Consider the following 18,269-nt stretch of genomic DNA (forward strand, 5'->3'; position numbering starts at 1 on the left):
TGATTTGCATCATTCATCACGCCAACAATTAGATTGTGGTGATTATAGTGAAGGGTTATGGCTTGACATAATCACTAATAGCCGTAGAAATCGAACAGCAGAAGAATTCAGAGAGAATTAAGGCGTAATCTTGCTCTTGATTCATTCACTCTCACCTCCCTGTCATCTTACTTCGTTACCACACCATGACAGCTCAAAATATTTGCACTTTTGCAGGAACCCGTCATGCCATATTTCATAGGAATGTTTATAACCTGGAATAATGTTCGCAATTAAAAAAGGAATAAAAAATGCACCAGTGCTTACCCTTACCGGGTAACCAACAGAACTCAGCGAGACCCGAAGTCAGCTAAGCCTGATGATCAGTCACCAACCAGCAATAATTTTTATATCACAGCGTAACATTTGGCTGCATGAAGGTTTAAGGACGCAACTTCGCGGCTACGCGTTGTCTAAAGCGTCCTTGCGTGTTAAGCGGACGCAGCCCGGGCGAAGAATACGGCAGCATCATCTGTGCTTAAGCCAGAGGCGATTCATTGTGTAACAGTTTGACAAGTAGACGTGGCCAAGGAGCACAAGCGCTACGGTGACGCGGGGCGCGTCACTTCTGACGTTTATGACGTTATGGAGCACCTCCGATCAGCTGTCCAGCGACGTATTTACATATCCAGCGCACGGCTCGGACTAACGGTGCATAGAGTTCGCGTTGGGGTTCTGCGCCCCACACTGTGTTTTTACAAGACGAAAAATGGGGTGTCCCTGGGCTTCTGCACCTCTTAATGTGCATGCTAAGCGATGCGTGGTAGCGCTTTTTGCCCTTGTCACTGACTTAAACCTGGCAGTCCATGATCCAGCATAAAATGAACGAAAGAAATTGTTGCACTAATGTTTCCCAGCCAAACAAGATAGTTGAGCAACTGGTCGGAGACGAACACCTACTCCGAGTTCAGCAGAAATTATGCTTTGTTGTGTCCCAAGCTAACGAGAAGGCAAGAAATATGACTCCGTCTGCCATCACACACAGCCTTTAAGGGTACCGACATCTGTCCACACCATCACCTCATTTTCAGCAAAACTCTCGCCATGACCGCGCTGAGTTACAGACAATTTAACACCAAAGATAACGTTTAAAAATACTCGTATTATCTTCGGCGCAGAAAGGGGTACTGAATTACGTGAGCGGCAGGTATGCATGTTGACTATATATTTGTGTAGCGACCCGTGCGGCTGGCAGCGTCCGGCCGAGGCCGAGGTCCCGAGTGTTCTAACCAGTGCGTGCTGGGAACACTTCGTCCTTTTTGTCATCACGCGCACTGCCAGCCGCGCGGGTCGCTACATTTGCATATCATTTGTTTACGCTTTAGGAAGCCAAAGAAACGAAAATATTAACATTTTATCTCAAAACCTATTGTTGTTACCGTATTTCCTCTTAATTTTTTTAACTTGCATGGTGAGCAGCGCACACGAAAAAGGATCGCTACGACCTTTTCTTATAAGCAGTTACTGATCACGTTGGAGGAGATGCTACAATGAGCGGGCACAGGTTTTCGACGTCTGTCATAAAGTTGAAGCGCTGAAGCCAACTACGCTGGATTCTCGTCGCATTTTCAGAACCCAAGGCGACAACTTGGAAAAAAAATACAACCACGCGATAGGGAAGCCCCGAGATAGGCACGCATGAAGTGCCACCGCGGTGACAGAGGACAAATTTGAACAACGCGGGCTGTTTTGGGGAAGATAATTTGGCCGCACTTAACGCCGGACGGTATATCTGAAACGAGAGAGGGGGCAGTTACGTTTGCGGCGCATTTTTATTCTAGCTAGCTGCTAGGCTTTGCTAGAAGACGAATTAACGTGACGCGCGGAGCATGTCTGAACGGCCTATCGGTTTCCACGTGTCTCGCCACGCTTCAAATGCTTCAGGTATCCAAATGCGCCTCCTCTTATCTGCCCTGTGCCTTCGAGCACCGAGTACAGAATCCAGCTGCACAACATCAATCCATTCCTCACCAGCCAACCGCGCAGAGGAACTCATAAACCATCGCTGAAAGCAAAGGCAACGGCAGGTCTATGTAGACCGCTTGACTAGCCTGCACTTCTCCGAAGTTCCCACAAGGGGCTTCGACTGCCTCCCCTGTGTTTCCCGCTCCCCGCGTTGTCATCGGAGAATTCAAGTTATATTCGTGGCGCTCATCACTGGAAGCGGCAGGTGCGCTGGTGACGGCGAGGGCACGGCGATTTCAAAGAAAAAAAAACAAACTCTTTCGCTATGTATCTGCTCTAGGTTGAGTTGGAGTCACTTATTCAATGACTCTGGGTTGAACAGACTGGTAGCGCCATCTCGTGCTCAGCACACTAAACCAAGTGGGGCTACGCGTGCCCCGATACTGCAATGCGAGTAAACAAAAAATTGGCGGTGGTTTAGCTTTCGTTAAACGTGGAGTGGCGCGATAGCTACTGCTGACCGAGTGGAACTTGGTCACGTGACCAACCACGTGATCAGCCACGGCGCCGCGCCGCCGGCAGCTGCTCCGCACCACGTGAACCAACCACGTGATCAGCCAAGGCGCCGCGCCGCCGGCAGCTGCTCCGCACCACGTGACCAACCACGTGACAGCGTGGCGGCGCCGCCACCGCTATCGCTACAAAACTAGGCTGGTATAACACAACTTTGATATTTTGATTTTCTTCGAACTTTATTATTTTTACTTTCGTCGTGCCACCGCGCCCGCCGCTCTATCCCCGGGGTCGGCCGCTCTGCTTGACCGGTGACAAGAAAGAAATAAATCTGAAGGTAAACTGCAGCTTTATTGAAACTGCGCCAGGTGAATCACCATCGTAATTCCTGGGTCAAGACTCGCAAAGCCGCCACTTAAGCGTGAACTTAGGTATGAAGCTAAGTGTGACTTCAGTGTGAGGTTTTTTGAACAGTTTTCTTTTATCTAGAGAGACATTTTTATTACCTATTGTACGTACGCAGATTTTGTTATTCACCATCGCTTGATCTCTGACGGCTAACAGGATTGTTCTATCTTTAATACTACGCCCTAATGGTATGCTAGCGATTGAATGCTGTGCAATGACAAATCGTCGTTATGAAAAACCAATCTTTGTTAATACGCGCATTGCATACAATATATATTGGGTGAACTTATGAAGTGTATTTTTGATAAACTGTGAAAGATAATCGAGTGGCGTTTTAGACAGACATAAAAAAGGCTTTTTATGAAAAAGCAGAGGCTTTGGCGAGCGTATTTGGCACGTCAACATGCTGCTCTGGGCAGAGATGGAGTTCGGGCGAAAACACGAGGAAGGAGACGAGAAAAATAGTAAAATAAAGAGGCAAGGAACAATAAACTGTGGTCATCGAATCTGGCTTAAAGCTATTCTAAATGGTGATACAAACAGAGTTCAGAGCTTCCCTGCAAAGCTAATGTTATGAATATAGATATACAAAAAAAGTCCAATGCATGGCACTGTTGCGAAGGGCAGCGGAAGATACCTACTCTGCATTCACATTGTGGGTTACTGTTATTTGTTTCATTTATGCACGCAGCAACAACAGATTTCGATCCCCCTTTCCTAAAACATCGTCCCAAATAACGAAAAAAAAAGAACAAGAACGGGCTTCAGCACGCGTAGACAGTGCGGCGTGCATTCAGGCAGCCGACAAGAGCCATCCACTCACGTGACGAGACGGCCCTGTCGGAGGCGAGCCGGAACCCGGATGAGCGCTGGTGCGCCCCCTGGACGGTCTCCTCGGAGCTTAGGGCGACGACGCGCGACTGCGTGGCCGTGCACTTGAGCCGCAGGCCGTCGCTGTCGCTGAAGTGGCGCGCCTCGACGCGGAACCGCAGCCCCAGCACGGCCGCCTGGGTGCCGTCTGCGTAGCGGACGTTTGGGAAACGCACCGCCTCCGGACCTTTCACCTGCGTGCGTCACGAACACGCTTCGTGAGTAGACGCGGCACCGACCTCTTCAGACGTTAGCTGAACACATGGAATTGAACGCGGAAACCTCTGTGCGCATATTGCAACTAACGAGGTTTTCTGCTACTGCTACTACATAAGAAAAAAAAAACCTGGGAAATCTTGCTTCAAACGTACGTTCAGCTTCCTCTTTCGTACTCATCGCGTACTATCAGAAATGCAACACCAGGAAAGTTTGAAATCTACAGCCCACTCACAACGTATACGGAGAACGACAGCTCTGTTTTATGGGTGCAAAAGTATGGAATACGCTGCCATCTAATATGAAACATGCTAAAAATTTGCTCTCGCAGAAAAAAAAAATCCGGCACATGCATGCTTTAAGTTAAGCCTTTTCTACCTGCTGTCTGCATCGATCCTATTGCGAAATTCATTGTGTTGCTATTTCTTGAATGGGACCAACTGTTCCTTGCGATAATGTTTTCCTTTGCGTTTGCATCCATGTGTGCTCTCTCCTTGCGTTCCTGTGTTCGTATTGTGTATGTCACACACACGGTGATGTGTCTGTATGATTGCATACAGATTTTCTGGCCCACGACTAGCCTATGACTACGGGCTCGTACAATGTCAGATACACCTGTATTGCGATTTAAAGTATAAATAAATAATATTGAATTTGAATATTATTCCTTTGTCCTTGCGAACAACATCCAATTTTTGCACGGCGCCCGGCGTATGTGGCGTGTGTGAGCTATTGAAGGCATAAAAATAGTACCGCTGTATAATACAGCCAGCCTTCTCCTCGAACCGATGTCATTATCGACATTCGCCTATCCCGTTTATGTCAGGACCGTGGCGACATTTGGTGAAACGACAAACACTGAAAGCTAAAATTGTAATATATTGTTGGATTACGACATACTATCTGTGTGTTCTGCAGGAATATTCCACAATAATCAAACTGCAGAAATGCAGTTGAAGAAAATCACCTTTTTTCTGCGCCACAACTTTTAAATTCGCCGCATTAAGCGGGCCCGGCACATTACCGAGAATCACGTTTTATGCTCTTGCTTCCAGCTTACTCATGGGCGAAAAATGTAAATGTTACTCGTTTACAAGCTCGTTAATCTGACCATGTAGTCTGCGAGCACCTGAATTTTCATAATTTAAGCGGCACTCTTTTGAAAGTCGTCGTTGCTTAAGCGAGGAAGTACGAAACCGAGTGATGAAACAAAGGACTGCAATAAATTTTTCAAACATTCTAGATAGGCTTTCTCGCGAAAGCAGAGTGTTTATTTATGCAATTAATTCAGAGGCATTGAATTTCATGGTACCGAAGTTTCACTGCACGGAGAACTCAACCTTTCAACTCAGGTATAGACTCCTTTGAACACTTTCGGTTACTGCAGCTCAATTATTGTACACTGAGCGTCGAACTGACCTAGCGAGTACCCGTCCATTGTATGTGTGATGCAAGCATTGATCTGCTGTCCAGGCAACCGAAAACATGGAGCTTGTTGCTGGACATGGAATTGTATTTCAGAAACGCAAAAAACTCCTAGTTAATTACTTTTGCTGACCGACCATTAAACGTTGAGAAACTTTGTTTCCCCAATAAGTTATGCTTTTCATTTCGGACTTGTACAAAAAGTGTTGCCCATTAAAAATGAAATGCTGAGATTTTAAAGCACATAAAGGCGTCAGTGTGATTGCCTTTGGGTCAACCTATCTAGCGTGAAAAGACAGAAGTGATGTATTATTGAAAAGGGGAATTGCGATTTTTGACGCAAGAATAATATTCGCTACTGCGATTAATTTTGGGTGCTTCTGTGAAATATAAGTCACTGCAGTCGATGGAAGAGAATAAACCTCCACGGCTACATTTTCTATTCTCCATTTTCTCTACCAAGCCTACAAAAAATTATTGTTCAGACAATGTGAAATAGTTGAGACTATTGGAAACATTGTAAAATTACTGTCTAAATATTCTGGGCTTGATCATTCTGCTCGTACACAATAAACAGCAGCTTGCCTAGTGATTGTACTTAGGGCTTTGAGGTAGTGCTTCTAACGATCAGAACTTTTGTGTACTTAAAGCGAAATGATATGTTAATAATTGCGAAACGCACAGAAACCGAAGAGAAATGACAGGACTGTACATTTATAACGGAGATATGATAAAGATAAATACCAGTGGTGCATCGAGAATTCATAAATGTCATGTACGAATGAAATATCCTGGAGGTCGCCGAAACTTGAGAAGTGTAGGGGAGACAAGCAGCAAGCTTTGTTGTTAATGCATACGAGATAAATGTGTGCTTCTGCTCAATTAATCAAACATGAATTCATGGAAGGTAGCTTTACGAGAGACCATATATATCTACAGTACTTCCCGCTCGTTTCGTTACAAACTTCATTAACATTGTTCTGTTATGACAACAGTGCCGTTGAACAGGCCAGCGAGCGCATTAGCATTCGGGCGAAATGATAACATTAAGCAGAGAAAACAGGGTCGATATTTTGGCAGCCAACAGCAGGCACCAAATGAAACATAATAATTTCGCGGGTGAGCTGATAGAACACGCACTGTTAGCGATAACCCGACAATATCAGAAGGGACGAGTCAAAACGGTCCACGTTATTCGTAACAATGTACCTCACTCGCCGCAAATGGTAGTTTGCATGCGTGTTGTCGTACCTTGGTTTATCGCAATTAGAATGCTTTCGCAGAGGAGAAACAAAATGAGAACAAGGGTTTCTTGTTAGCCGACAGTTTTTGGGGATGGGCTAGCTGAGCGAACTGAGATAATGTTGGACAGGCTTACCTGATCGTGTGCCTAACATATGAGATGGAAACTACACTCTCCAATGTGTCTTTCGTCGCATTACGTGGCTTCGAGTAGCAAGCGCAAGCGATTGAGGCGGTTCGGTATGAAATTGAAACAAAGAATAAAAGAGAAAATGTCGACAAAAAACCGATGGTAAAGCACCGAGCAAGGCCTCATTGAACTCGCCTTGGTCAATGCAGTTCACTGCCCTGGCTGCATTTAGAACGGCACCCTCTTAATCTTAGCCATAATTTTTTTTACTTTTCCCCAATTGCTATCTCATCACGTGCAAGTTCCCTACCGCACACCGGATTTGTCGACACTTTGTACTGCCTCAAGAGCGCTCGCCTAATTTTTGCCAATAACGTTACTTCTTCTAAAGCATCACATTACATCAAGTAATGCTTTCATTTTTCTCCCTCCGGTCGAGTCATCAGCTATTGTAGCGAAAGCTAGACTCGTCAGCAGCGCATTTCAGGCGGCCCGCGCTAGTCACTTCTGCGCAGGCGACTTAACCATGGCAACCATCTGCATCGAGTCGCAGTTGCGCGCCGCGCGCCGTCGCCTCGCCGGTCTCCGCACAGCGCCATGCATGACGTCATCACTTAGCAATGCGCCTCACTGCGCATTCGCTATGCTCTTAGCGTCTGCGCCACGGCGGAGGATATAAGCCGCGGAGCGGCCACTCGCCTTGGGAGAAAGCGCAATGGAAGAAGACGCGGCTGGTGAAAGGTGAAGACGCTTGGCGAGACGTTCTTCACGTACCTCGGGCGTGTCCGACAAGCGCTTAGCTCTCCGCGCTTCATTCTTACGTAGACGGGCAGCCTCACGCTAGATAATGACTTCGGGGTCGGTAGAAGCAGCTTCCCGTAGGCTCTGAAGATGCCGCTTGCTGTACACGCGGCCACCAGCCGCGTCTTCTTCTTCCATTGCACCTTCTATCAAGGCGAGAGGCCGCGCCGCGCCTTATATCATCCGCCACGGCATAGCCGCTAAGAGAATAGCGCATGCGCCCTTCCTTTCCTCAGAATCATCGGAGTCTAGAACGTTGTTAACGCCAATGAATGCCGACAGCTTTCGCTTTGTATATCCTGGATTAGCTGAGCTAACCTATAGGCTTTTTTTTTACCTCTTCTACCTCAAAATTCTCTTTTTTTTTTACCTTTTATTCTGCGCAATAGTTTGCTGAGGCTCTTGCTAAACAATAGCAGCCTTGCTGCGTTTTCTCAATCTAATGTACGCATAGCTTCGCCCTTATGTAAATATGTTTGAAGAAGAGCATGTTTCACATGCAAACCTTAATTTGGGCACCGTGTTGCCGCAATATTTCTTACCAGAGTTGCCGAAAAGCCTGGATTTGGCTCACTATAGCTAAGTTCAAAAGAGCACGCTTTACAGTCACGTACTTTCGGGTCGGGTATCATGTCTCTATGTAATACTTCGCACCAGAGCTCGCATTACGCAATGCCGCACTATGCTTTTGCTGAATAGACAACACGCATTACAGGCGTGCACTTTATGTTGGGCATTGTTTCTCCGTATTAATTCGTACCAAAACACTCCTTAAGCATCTTGTCGCCGCAACATGGCAACGCCCAACAAAGAGCACGTTTTACAGGCACGTGTCATTGTGTGTGGTATTATTTCTCTTCGTAATATTTCGCACCAGAGCTTGGAAAAAGTTTGGCTTCGCCGCACTAGGACCGTGCTCAAAACAGAACACGCTTTACAGGCAGGTATCGTTTTTTTTTTCTGTTATCTGCGTAACATTTCACTCCGAAGCTCGCACTGAGGTGATCGCATGCATAAGCTGCTCTATATGTTGCATATTTTGCAGCAACTCCAAATGTAGGAGCTGCTCTAGTCCTTATGCTTCATAAAAGTGCACCCGCACTGACCCGTGGAGATATCAGCCATGCGGTAAATACAGCCGCCATCAGTCATGAGCGCAATTTACTGAAACAGCAATTCAAGAAAAATACTGATAGAAATATTAAAAATACATTTTGCTTCAGCAGTTTGAAAATAAAGAATAAATACAATAACAGTAAAGATGGCTTAAACCAATTTTTTTTTGCGTCCTGATTATGCGTAATGGCTGAAAGTGCTTCGAACCGCGTGCATTAGTAAGGTGGTGCTAATTTATGTTGATTTGCTGGTACGTTGATTACTAAACGAAGAAATAAATAGCTCCACAACTGCTGAACTTCTATATTGCATGAGAACTGAGCTGCCAGTGAGCTATTGTGAGTGCGAATATTAGTCTTCATAACACTGTTTTCTGTCTATAGCAAGCAGGCATGAAATTTTCACTGAATTTGTATTTTAGCCTACAACAACTCGGTCAATCATTCAGCAGCTTTTCGACCAACCCGCGCTTGAGTAGGATTTGTTTAATGAAGCGAGATTAATATGATTTTATTCGGCGCCAGAGCAACACATCTGTTAACGATAACCTCTTGCTGTGCGCAAACGGTTTGCAAGGACATCTGGGATCAGTAAGAAGCGCTCACCTCGTGATCGTTGACGAACCAGCGGAGTTCAACAGGATGCTCTGTGATGATGGATGTGCAGTTGACATCAACGTCGTCGCCAACCTCATAGCGCGACTTCTCGCTGAGGATGCGGGGGCTGTTGGACTCCTGCGGTGCTGTGGTCGAGGAAAAAGAAAATCCACTGAACTCTAATAAACCAGTTCAAATACTTTAGACACGGAGCCACAATTACGGCTGCGTTGTGGCATTAGAATAAGCCAGACATAATAAGTGCAGATTCAGGCTTTCAGAATAACCTGCAGTAAGATTATCTGAGGGGCGAACCTTTGGCGCTGTACGAACGAACGCCACTAGCATTACGATTAGCGCGAACTCCGCAAGCGTGAAATTCGAGCTATGCGGCTGAGAAAACATCATATATTTATTATTTCTTTAGAAACATCTGGATACTGCTGTACTGATTTTGTTGTATACTTTATTAATGTGTGCTTTTTCAATAAACTCGAAACTTTATGTAGACTATACCATGCATTAACTGAAATCGTTCGATCATTATTCTTGCCCAAGCTAACTTTAGCTATGTTGATAGACGCGCAACACTCACTTAACCTGCTCTTGGACTGCATTTGAACTCAGTTTTTTTTTCTCCTTTGCATGAGCTTGTGCAATGTTTACTACAGTTACGAACTGATTTGCCGCACCAAGCAAGGATTTACCGCTCCAAACAGGTTGCCTGTGCCCTTCGCGATAAATTAATGAACAGTCGTGCTAACTACTAGCTACCCCTTCTCCTCTTAAAATTTTGTGCGACGTGGATTACGGAACAAAGAAGCGCAAAAAAAATCTCTTGCTGCGCGGGGACGAGAGCGAAAGTTTTTCTTTTTGTTCCTCTCAAACTATTCAATAAATGGGTTCATATTAATCTCTTGCCTTTTGGCATGCAGAAAAGCCAGATACGCCTTATTTTACATTTGAGCTCTACGATTTAGCGAAATCAGCATGTTACAGCACAACCCTAAGCACTCAGTTCATCGACTGTCGAGACGTTTACAAAAAGTAAAAAGCCGGATTCAACTGTACTGTGAAAAGGAAAACTGGTTGTTGAGCTTGTGTAAAGCCCAACATAAAACGTACTAAAGCAAAGAAAATCTTAAACGGCAATTGCAATTACAATGAGTACGCAGAGCTGCAACATAGGACAACAGCCAAGAGCTGTAACTGATGAGAGCAAGTGACTTCTTCGGCTGGCTGGCCAGGCACAGCACGCGGTCATCGGACGTACCCCGTCCGCTGGGCGGTCCTTTTTCTCCGATGACGAGCTCCTCGCTGCTGCGCGAGTGAGCCTGGGTGACGAACGATGTGCACTTGAAGCGGATCACCTCGCGAGACACGTGCTCGGGCCGCACTTCGAAGTGCAGCGTGGTGGACGTGCTCTCCAGGCCGTTGTCGTGGCGCGTCATGCCGGCCCGCATCTCGTACTTTGCCGGAACCTGGGCGACGAAGAACGCTCTCCTGTCGAAACCACTCTCTTGAAATTTGTACATCGAACCGAAGCTCTAAATTTCGCGTCTGAAATAAGCTGGCCGTCGCGGTGGCTCTGTGCTTACGCCGCTAGGCTGCTGCCCCGAAAGATGTGGGTTCGACCCGGCCGCGGCGGGCTCATTCGACGGAGGCGGAATTCTAGAGGCCCGTGCACTTTGCGCTGTCAGTGCACGTTAAAGAATCCCAGGTTGTCGAAATTTCTGGAGCCCTTCACTGCGGCGTCCCTCATAGACTTGAGTCACTTTGGGACGTTAAACCCCCATAAACCAAACCAAACTAAATAAGCTAAAAACCACTCTGTGAAACCAGGAGTTTGGAAAAGCCGCATGCCAGTGGATGAACGTTGTTTGTCGCGACCGACTAGACTGGGCGTGCTGCAGTAGGTCCTTGAGAAATGTGATCTGGATAAATGTGACCACGTAGGCAGCGATTAACGTCGCACGCCAGCTACGACGCGCACGCAAGGGCTCCATCCTACACTCTGCGCGTTTTCGTAGTACCATCCATCAAGAGAGATTGTTGTCCTCAGTATCAACTACGCAAGCCATCATCGTCTCTTTCTTTCACCTTCATCGGAGCATAAATAAAATTTGAATTAAAGACACGAGAAGACAACGTACAACAACCAGAGTAAGAGAATCAGCGTAAAGTGCTGCCGCCGCATGCAGTCTAAGGAGGAGCACAAGAAGCAAGCGTCCGACGAGTTTTAATAATGGATGTCGTTTTGCTATAAATTAATTACCCGGAATCTCTCGGCGCGCAGCCCACGCCCCCGCAACATTAAAGATAAGGCGCTCGAAGGAAGTCCTCCCCAGGCTGCCGCCGCCGCCGGCGCACCTCCTTCGCGCCCTTGCCTAACGGCCCTGATTAATTATCGAGCGCTTCTTGTTGACCGCGCGGCGTAACCTCGGTGACAGACACACACCACGCGCATACGTAGTGCACGCCCGCGTGCCGAGGTAGTCCGGTGGCGGCGGTCCTGCGTGCGCAGCTTCCGCTCGTCTTCGTAGGCGAGCCACATAATGCGCGCTGTGCTTGGCGAGAGGGAGTGGGGCCCTGAATGGAGTGTGAAAGGGAGGCTACACAGCCCATCCAGGAGAGAGGTACAAAGCCAGCAGCGCGCTACGACGCGTACACCCGCACGCGACGTGTAGCGGTATACGATACACACGTGCACGCATCCCACCGCCATCCTTTCCTCTTTTTGCTTTCCTGGTTGCATGCGAGCTGGCAGCCGCGTGGTGCCACGCGTTGTTTCGGCGCGTCCCACCTTCGCGAGGCGTCCTCGTGTTTCTGTGTTCATGCGTGTGTTTGCGCGCACGTGCTTCGGTGCCTCACCCCTTTGAGAGGCAGGCTACCCTGCCGGGCAGCTTTAAGGCAGGCCGTGTGGGAGAGATGACTGAGCGCGCTGCCCGAGAACCATTAGCAAGAGAAAGGGGAAAGGGCGAGCGCTCGCAGTGGCCCGCACACGAGCGCAGCCTGCCAGCCGTGCGGCGATCGGCGACCACACCCAAAACGCCGAACAGGCAAGCAAGCAGGAGAAAGCAGCAGCGGAGGCAGCGGCTCGCCAGCACCTGGCCCGCTCGAGGTTGTCCGCCGAGGGCTTAGCGCTGTCACTCGTAATTCAAGGCGAGTGTTATGGCGTGAGCTATATAGGGGGGCCTCGCGGGGCCCGCTGTCGAACGCGGCAAGCAACTCGCTCACTCGGCGCTATAGCGAGCTCAGCGGGAGAGACGAGGCTGGCCTGGTACCTCCTGAAGCAGGAGACTTTGTGGGAAGCATTGATGCTTACTCACGCATGAAAAGACACCGGGGACAGCACCGGGGACGCTGAAGTGCATGGGCAAGAATCGACACGGTGTTTTCGCGTTTGTTTATTGCATCGCGTTTCAAAACTTTCTCGGCGACTTTGCGCGGGTAATTCTCAGCGCAACTTTTAAAGATTCTTACCCGCTGCTGCCTTCAAATGTATATTGGCTCTCTGGCTTGAGACGGTGTTAGTGGGCATGAGTCAGAAAAAAAAAATCCACGGATACTCTTGCGATTTCGTCACCCAGGGTTAGTTCTGTAATAGGTTTCTTTGATTTCCTGCTGGCTCTTCAGCGATTCGCCGTGTCCCACCATGTCGCCAGGGCACCAGGCTCAGACATGCGGGCCTAATCCCTCGTAATCTACTGCTGCCAAAAAAGCAGCACTGCGCGTGCCGGCGGCCAGTGCCGGGATCCTGCGCTAGACAGAGCTTGTTTCGTAACCCCATAGCGACAGACCCACCTCCAAGTGGCTTTTGTGATGCAGGGCACAAAGCGAGCTTGTTATCGCGCTGTGACTTGCCTTACGACGCTGTCGCTTTTGTTCTTATCGTTGAGTTACGTCTCAGAAGCACCTTTGTTCATGAACGCCAGAGTATAGCTTTAGGAGAACCTGGCATTAAATTGATCCGAGCAGCTGTTTTTAGGAGCGCCTGTGTACGGGTTTGGAGCGAGAAAAAAAGCGCAGAGAGCAAGAGATCACACTCCTTATAAAAGAAACAAGACTTGATTATAGCGCGAAGCGGGACAGCAGTATTGTAAGCATGCGTTTGTGGGCCCTGTTTTCGGTACAGTTCTGTGAGTTTTTTTTTTCCCGCGGGGAGGCCTTCATCAACAGAGCCATTTATTTGAATCTTGTGCAAAAAGACCGCAGGTCTTCGCTTTGCTGAAGCCTGCTGGTGAAAAAATACGATGTGGCGACGTTTTGCGACTGCACGACATTTCGCAAAATGCTGCGCTTCGCGTGAACATTTCACGAAGTTCAACTACTTCCGCTTACCGTGCCTAAAGCTTCGAAACGCTATAGAATTTTGGAATGCTAAAGGCGATGTTTTTGGGAGACTACACCTGCGCGCCACCATTAGTAGAAATGCCAAGTAAGAGGTGATTGTGTTGTTAAGGAATTTTTTTTTTACAACCTTCACATGATAGTTCATTCTTTTTTAGCCCGTTTTGAGACATGAAATTATATTATGTACCACGTGAATACAAATGGTAAAATTGCTCTCAGATGACTCTTTAAATTGAATGATTACTTTCAAGTTGTTTCGATGGCAGGTTTATGTTGAAAAAGGGGTCCCCGTTTATTTATTTATTTATTTATTTATTTATTTATTTATTTATTTATTTATTTATTTATTTATTAGTACCTCACAGGCCCCGAAGAGCATTGGGTGAGGGGGGCAAATACAGATGTACATACAGATGGAAAAAAAAAACCATAATATCGGTGCAAGAACGCGGTACAAGTCAAATACAAGAAAGGAACACGAAATTTATACAAAACCGAGTTAAAATAACATCAGACACGAAACAACGTTAAGAACAAATGAAACTGTTGTACATTTCGAACATCACTATGGCAATAAATGTATACATAGATGTTTTTTAAACTCACCAGGATCAATGAAAGAGATTATGTTGTCAGGAAGATCATTCCAGAGTTTTATTGCTCTAGGTAATGCAGAGGAAATAAACGACAGGGTCTTCCCATATATCCGGTTGAAGCTGAGTTGATTGTGTAAGCGTTTTGAAGAGCGGAAAGGTGTTGCCAGAGGTAACAACGAAGGACGGGTGTGAACATATTTATGGAATAAACACAGAAGTGAAATGGAGCGACGAATTTCAAGTATCTGTATGTCATTAAGGTATTTAAGCTGGGATACACTTGCGAGGGGACTATAATTGCTAAAAATGTACCGGGCAGCTCTGCTTTGAATGGACTCGAGCATATCTATGAGATATTTTTGATGGGGAGACCATATAGGTGAGATAAATTCCAGCTGTGGGCGAACAAATGTAAAATATGCAAGTTTTCGAACGGAGCTAGGTGAGTTTCGAAGGTTCCGGCGTATGAAACCTAATGTCCTCGACGCTTTGTTGCAGACTGCAGAAATATGAGAAGACCATGAAAGATTTGGTGTGAACTGAATTCCAAGGTATTTGTACGACGTAACCCTTGATAGAGAGGTATTATTTATAGAGTATATGAAGTTAGAAACAACATGCTTGCGGCTAAAAGTCATTGATTTACATTTATTAGGGTTAAGAATCATTTGCCAGTTTTGACACCAATCAACAATAGTGTCAAGGTCATTTTGAAGGGTCAGGTGGTCAGTCTCAGAAGCGATCTTACGGTAAACAACACAGTCGTCTGCGAAAAGGCGTAAACGGGATGAAATGTTAGTGGGAAGGTCGTTAATGTAGATTAGAAAAAGTAAGGGTCCAAGTACGCTTCCCTGTGGTACGCCTGAGTTTATACCAGTGACTTCTGTGAAAAGATCTAAAATGTTGTTGGTACAAAATAATAATAATAATAATAATAATAATAATAATAATAATAATAATAATAATAATAATAATAATAATAATAATAATAATAATAATAATAATAATAATAATAATAATAATAATAATAATAACAACAACTTGATTCGCATATCAAATACACGGTACCGGAGGCCTGCAGATTAAAGCTGTCATCCTAATAGTTTCACAAGGCCGCAGCTCCCAGCACTAGCACCTTCACGTCGCAGTCAGCAAAACATGTCATATACACAGATAAACGTTAAACTGCAATTCAACCTCCAGCTTGCAGAGCAGAAGTACAAATTACGCATGAAACAGAGCACCACCTTGTTAGGCACTTCGGTCGCTGTGAAAGCTTAATCTGCTCATGTTCCCGGTCTAGTCGTCCGCACCTCAGACTTATTAGCCATTGTGACACTGAATATCTATTGGCCTGTTCTTGTTATGTTTGCACGTTGGTGCACGCTATTTTCCTTTGGTCGTCTTTGTTGTGTTCTGTGTATGCCGCTTCAAAACATCTATAAATGTAGCTTTCCTTGCTGCATAAAATCGTCGTCTGCACACAGCAGCACTGCGGTCTGCTCACCTGTGCCTTCTTGATGGAACACGAATATATAACGCATATGGTAAGCAAACATATAGTGGACAATTTCGGAAATTTACGTGATTGCCTTAGGTGTTCTTGGAATTGCGACCAAGCCGTCTATTAATGCCCACGTAAGAACACCACCGTTGGCGCCACTTGTTGTTCCCGAGAAGCTATGCAGTTAAGCACTGTTTCTTGAGTTGGTCTTGCCGTCAGTCACGTGGATTTTTTAAATCCTCAAAGCTGTTGACAGACGAGTTGATTTTTATATTAATGCACTAAAAACCGTACACTATGCGCATGCAAACGGCAGAAAAATCGCGCAAAGTGAACGAAGAACTGCGGCTCACGGAAGTATAGTTTCAAAAGAAATCAACAATACGACACGCGCCATCCAGGAATCCGGCCCCTACTTTGTGTTGAGGTCAGGATGTGGGCGTTTCAGTGTTGAATGGGGAAAATTCGTATCCATGGGCACAATTGTATAAGCAATTGCTACGGTGATTACAGTTGCACAGCACCACTGGCACAGCAACCAGAAGTACCGGTGATGAAGTCCTCAAGGCGATGAAACAAAAATCGAATTCACAATTCCAAGAATTATTGAATCCACCATGCCACTTTTTGAACCAATGGGAGAGTTCATAAAGTGGGCATGACTGTTGAAAATGCGCGGTGGAGGTCATGAATGCATTTTGAAGAATGCATTTCAGGAATGCATTTCAACAGCATTTACGCTCAACTTTTCGTTGAAGTATCTGTAAATTTCCCTGCTGCTAATTGTTTTCGTTTTTCCCATAGCCTTTTAGGCATTTGTTTTTTGGCCGAGAGATAACCATTCTTAGCTGGTTATCGGCCTTGATAGCATTAAGGTAGCTATCAAGAATGGAAAAGGTGAAAAGAAGGGGGTTAAAAAAGGATTCGTAACAAATGACGGCCCAAGTTAGAAAAAAAATTACATGCTGATTTCTACTCCGTGCGCTGATCAGTGAAATTGTATTCCGTGTTAAAATAACTTTAGTTTTGGCCAGCTTGCAGCGTCGCGCAGTGGCTCATTACTCTTCCTGATACTCTCGTTCTACAAAAATACTTCTGGTTACACGTGATGAAAATGCAACGCAATAGTGGAAAACTACAAAATATGAGTCTGTGTTAGGACTTTCGGATCTGAGCCCTAGATTGGAAGCATAAAAAGTGCAAGTGATGCGAAGTTGAACCACACTTACGGCGTTGTTGTTCACGAACCACTTGAGCGTGGCGATGGGTTTGGAAGGCCTGGAGTAGCAGGTGATGTTGACCTGGTCGCCCACCTGGTAGCGGGGCTGGAAACCTTCCATCACCGGTCCTTCCTCCGGCAACACTGGAAAGAAGACGCGTCAAAATTGTTGTTGTACAAAAAAAAAAAAAGAAGATTCAACTTTTGGGCTGCGGTACAACCACGGCTTTCCTATGGAATCGTATGCACTGGAGTTAGGGAAAGTAGGCCGAGTTCTTTCAGATAACGCTCTTAATAGGTTCACGGTTACGTGTGTCAGTTGATTAACCTATTTGAATTTAAATCTGCTGAGAGACACAGGGGTATTTTAAGAACTATGATGGACTATGATAAACCAAACTCGATATTAGAAATACGCAGCTTAGGACGGTGCAATTAGGACATAGCTTCACGCTGCTATCTGATGTGACGGGAAGCATCCGCGTGAAGCTCAAAAGCGATTGTGTAGAGCCCACCGTTACTCAGGATATGAACTCCAAAGGTACATAAGGCTTATCATTTAAGGACAAAAAATCTTGGTAGCTATCAATGACACGCGGCTGCAATTAACTTAGGTCAATAATTGTGGTTACCAATTAGATATTCTCCTCATGTGCTATTGGATTGTGAAACGCTGGAAAGGATTCATCAAATAATAGTCGAAGAGAAACTTGGGAGATTTTGAGGAACTCAGTCGTATAAATTGTTACTGTGGTTAAATTAAGCGGGCACGTATACAAGAATTAGTTTTATTTGTGTGTCATCATTATTGAAATTTCTTCAATGCTGAAAGATCGACAATGCTGGAGAGCGTCTCCTGTTTTTGCGCGACTTTGTTTAATGAGATATCTCGCTTGTAATCTTTCCAGTTGTAAACAAGTGCTAAATCGACACATTTGTTGTTTGTACACTACGGTTGTCGATTTTTTTGGCGATATAACTGCGTGATATGTTACACAACTTAGGCGCGTAGACTCCTGCCAAGAAGGAGACTGCAGTTCAGCGTCAGTTTGCCTCCCTAAACACCGCGTCATCAGCGCTACGAAAGAGTAGACGGTTAAGTTTGTTTTCGCGGGCAGCTGGGGACCGGTTTGCACACTTGTGCTTGCTCGTAAGATGCATCACGATGCATCGCTTCTAATTTGACAAATGAAAAAAAAAACGCTCCATTTCTTTTCATTATATTTATAGAAAGCATAGTGTTTAGTACTCTTTCCAGTCAGATGAGCAGCCTCACTGGCCGAGCAGCAACCAATCCCACTCTCGTCGAACAAAAATGAAGACAACGAAAACACAT

The 18,269-nt window shown here is 45.8% G+C and overlaps 1 protein-coding gene across 1 annotated transcript in view; it reads right to left on the reverse strand.

The window, feature by feature from the left end:
* Positions 1 to 18,269, reverse strand: part of LOC144125813 (uncharacterized) — a 253,660-nt gene that overhangs the window by 3,153 nt on the left and 232,238 nt on the right. Inside the window, exons 4-7 of the mRNA XM_077659525.1 lie at positions 16,944 to 17,077; positions 10,535 to 10,742; positions 9,271 to 9,407; positions 3,689 to 3,929 (exon numbers count right to left, since the gene is read on the reverse strand). Coding sequence (XP_077515651.1) covers positions 3,689 to 3,929; positions 9,271 to 9,407; positions 10,535 to 10,742; positions 16,944 to 17,077 — 720 coding nt within the window. The remainder of the gene's footprint in view (positions 1 to 3,688; positions 3,930 to 9,270; positions 9,408 to 10,534; positions 10,743 to 16,943; positions 17,078 to 18,269) is intronic.

The sequence above is a fragment of the Amblyomma americanum genome, chromosome 3 (assembly GCF_052857255.1).
Source record: "Amblyomma americanum isolate KBUSLIRL-KWMA chromosome 3, ASM5285725v1, whole genome shotgun sequence".
In the NCBI taxonomy this organism is placed as follows: Eukaryota; Metazoa; Arthropoda; class Arachnida; order Ixodida; family Ixodidae; genus Amblyomma; species Amblyomma americanum.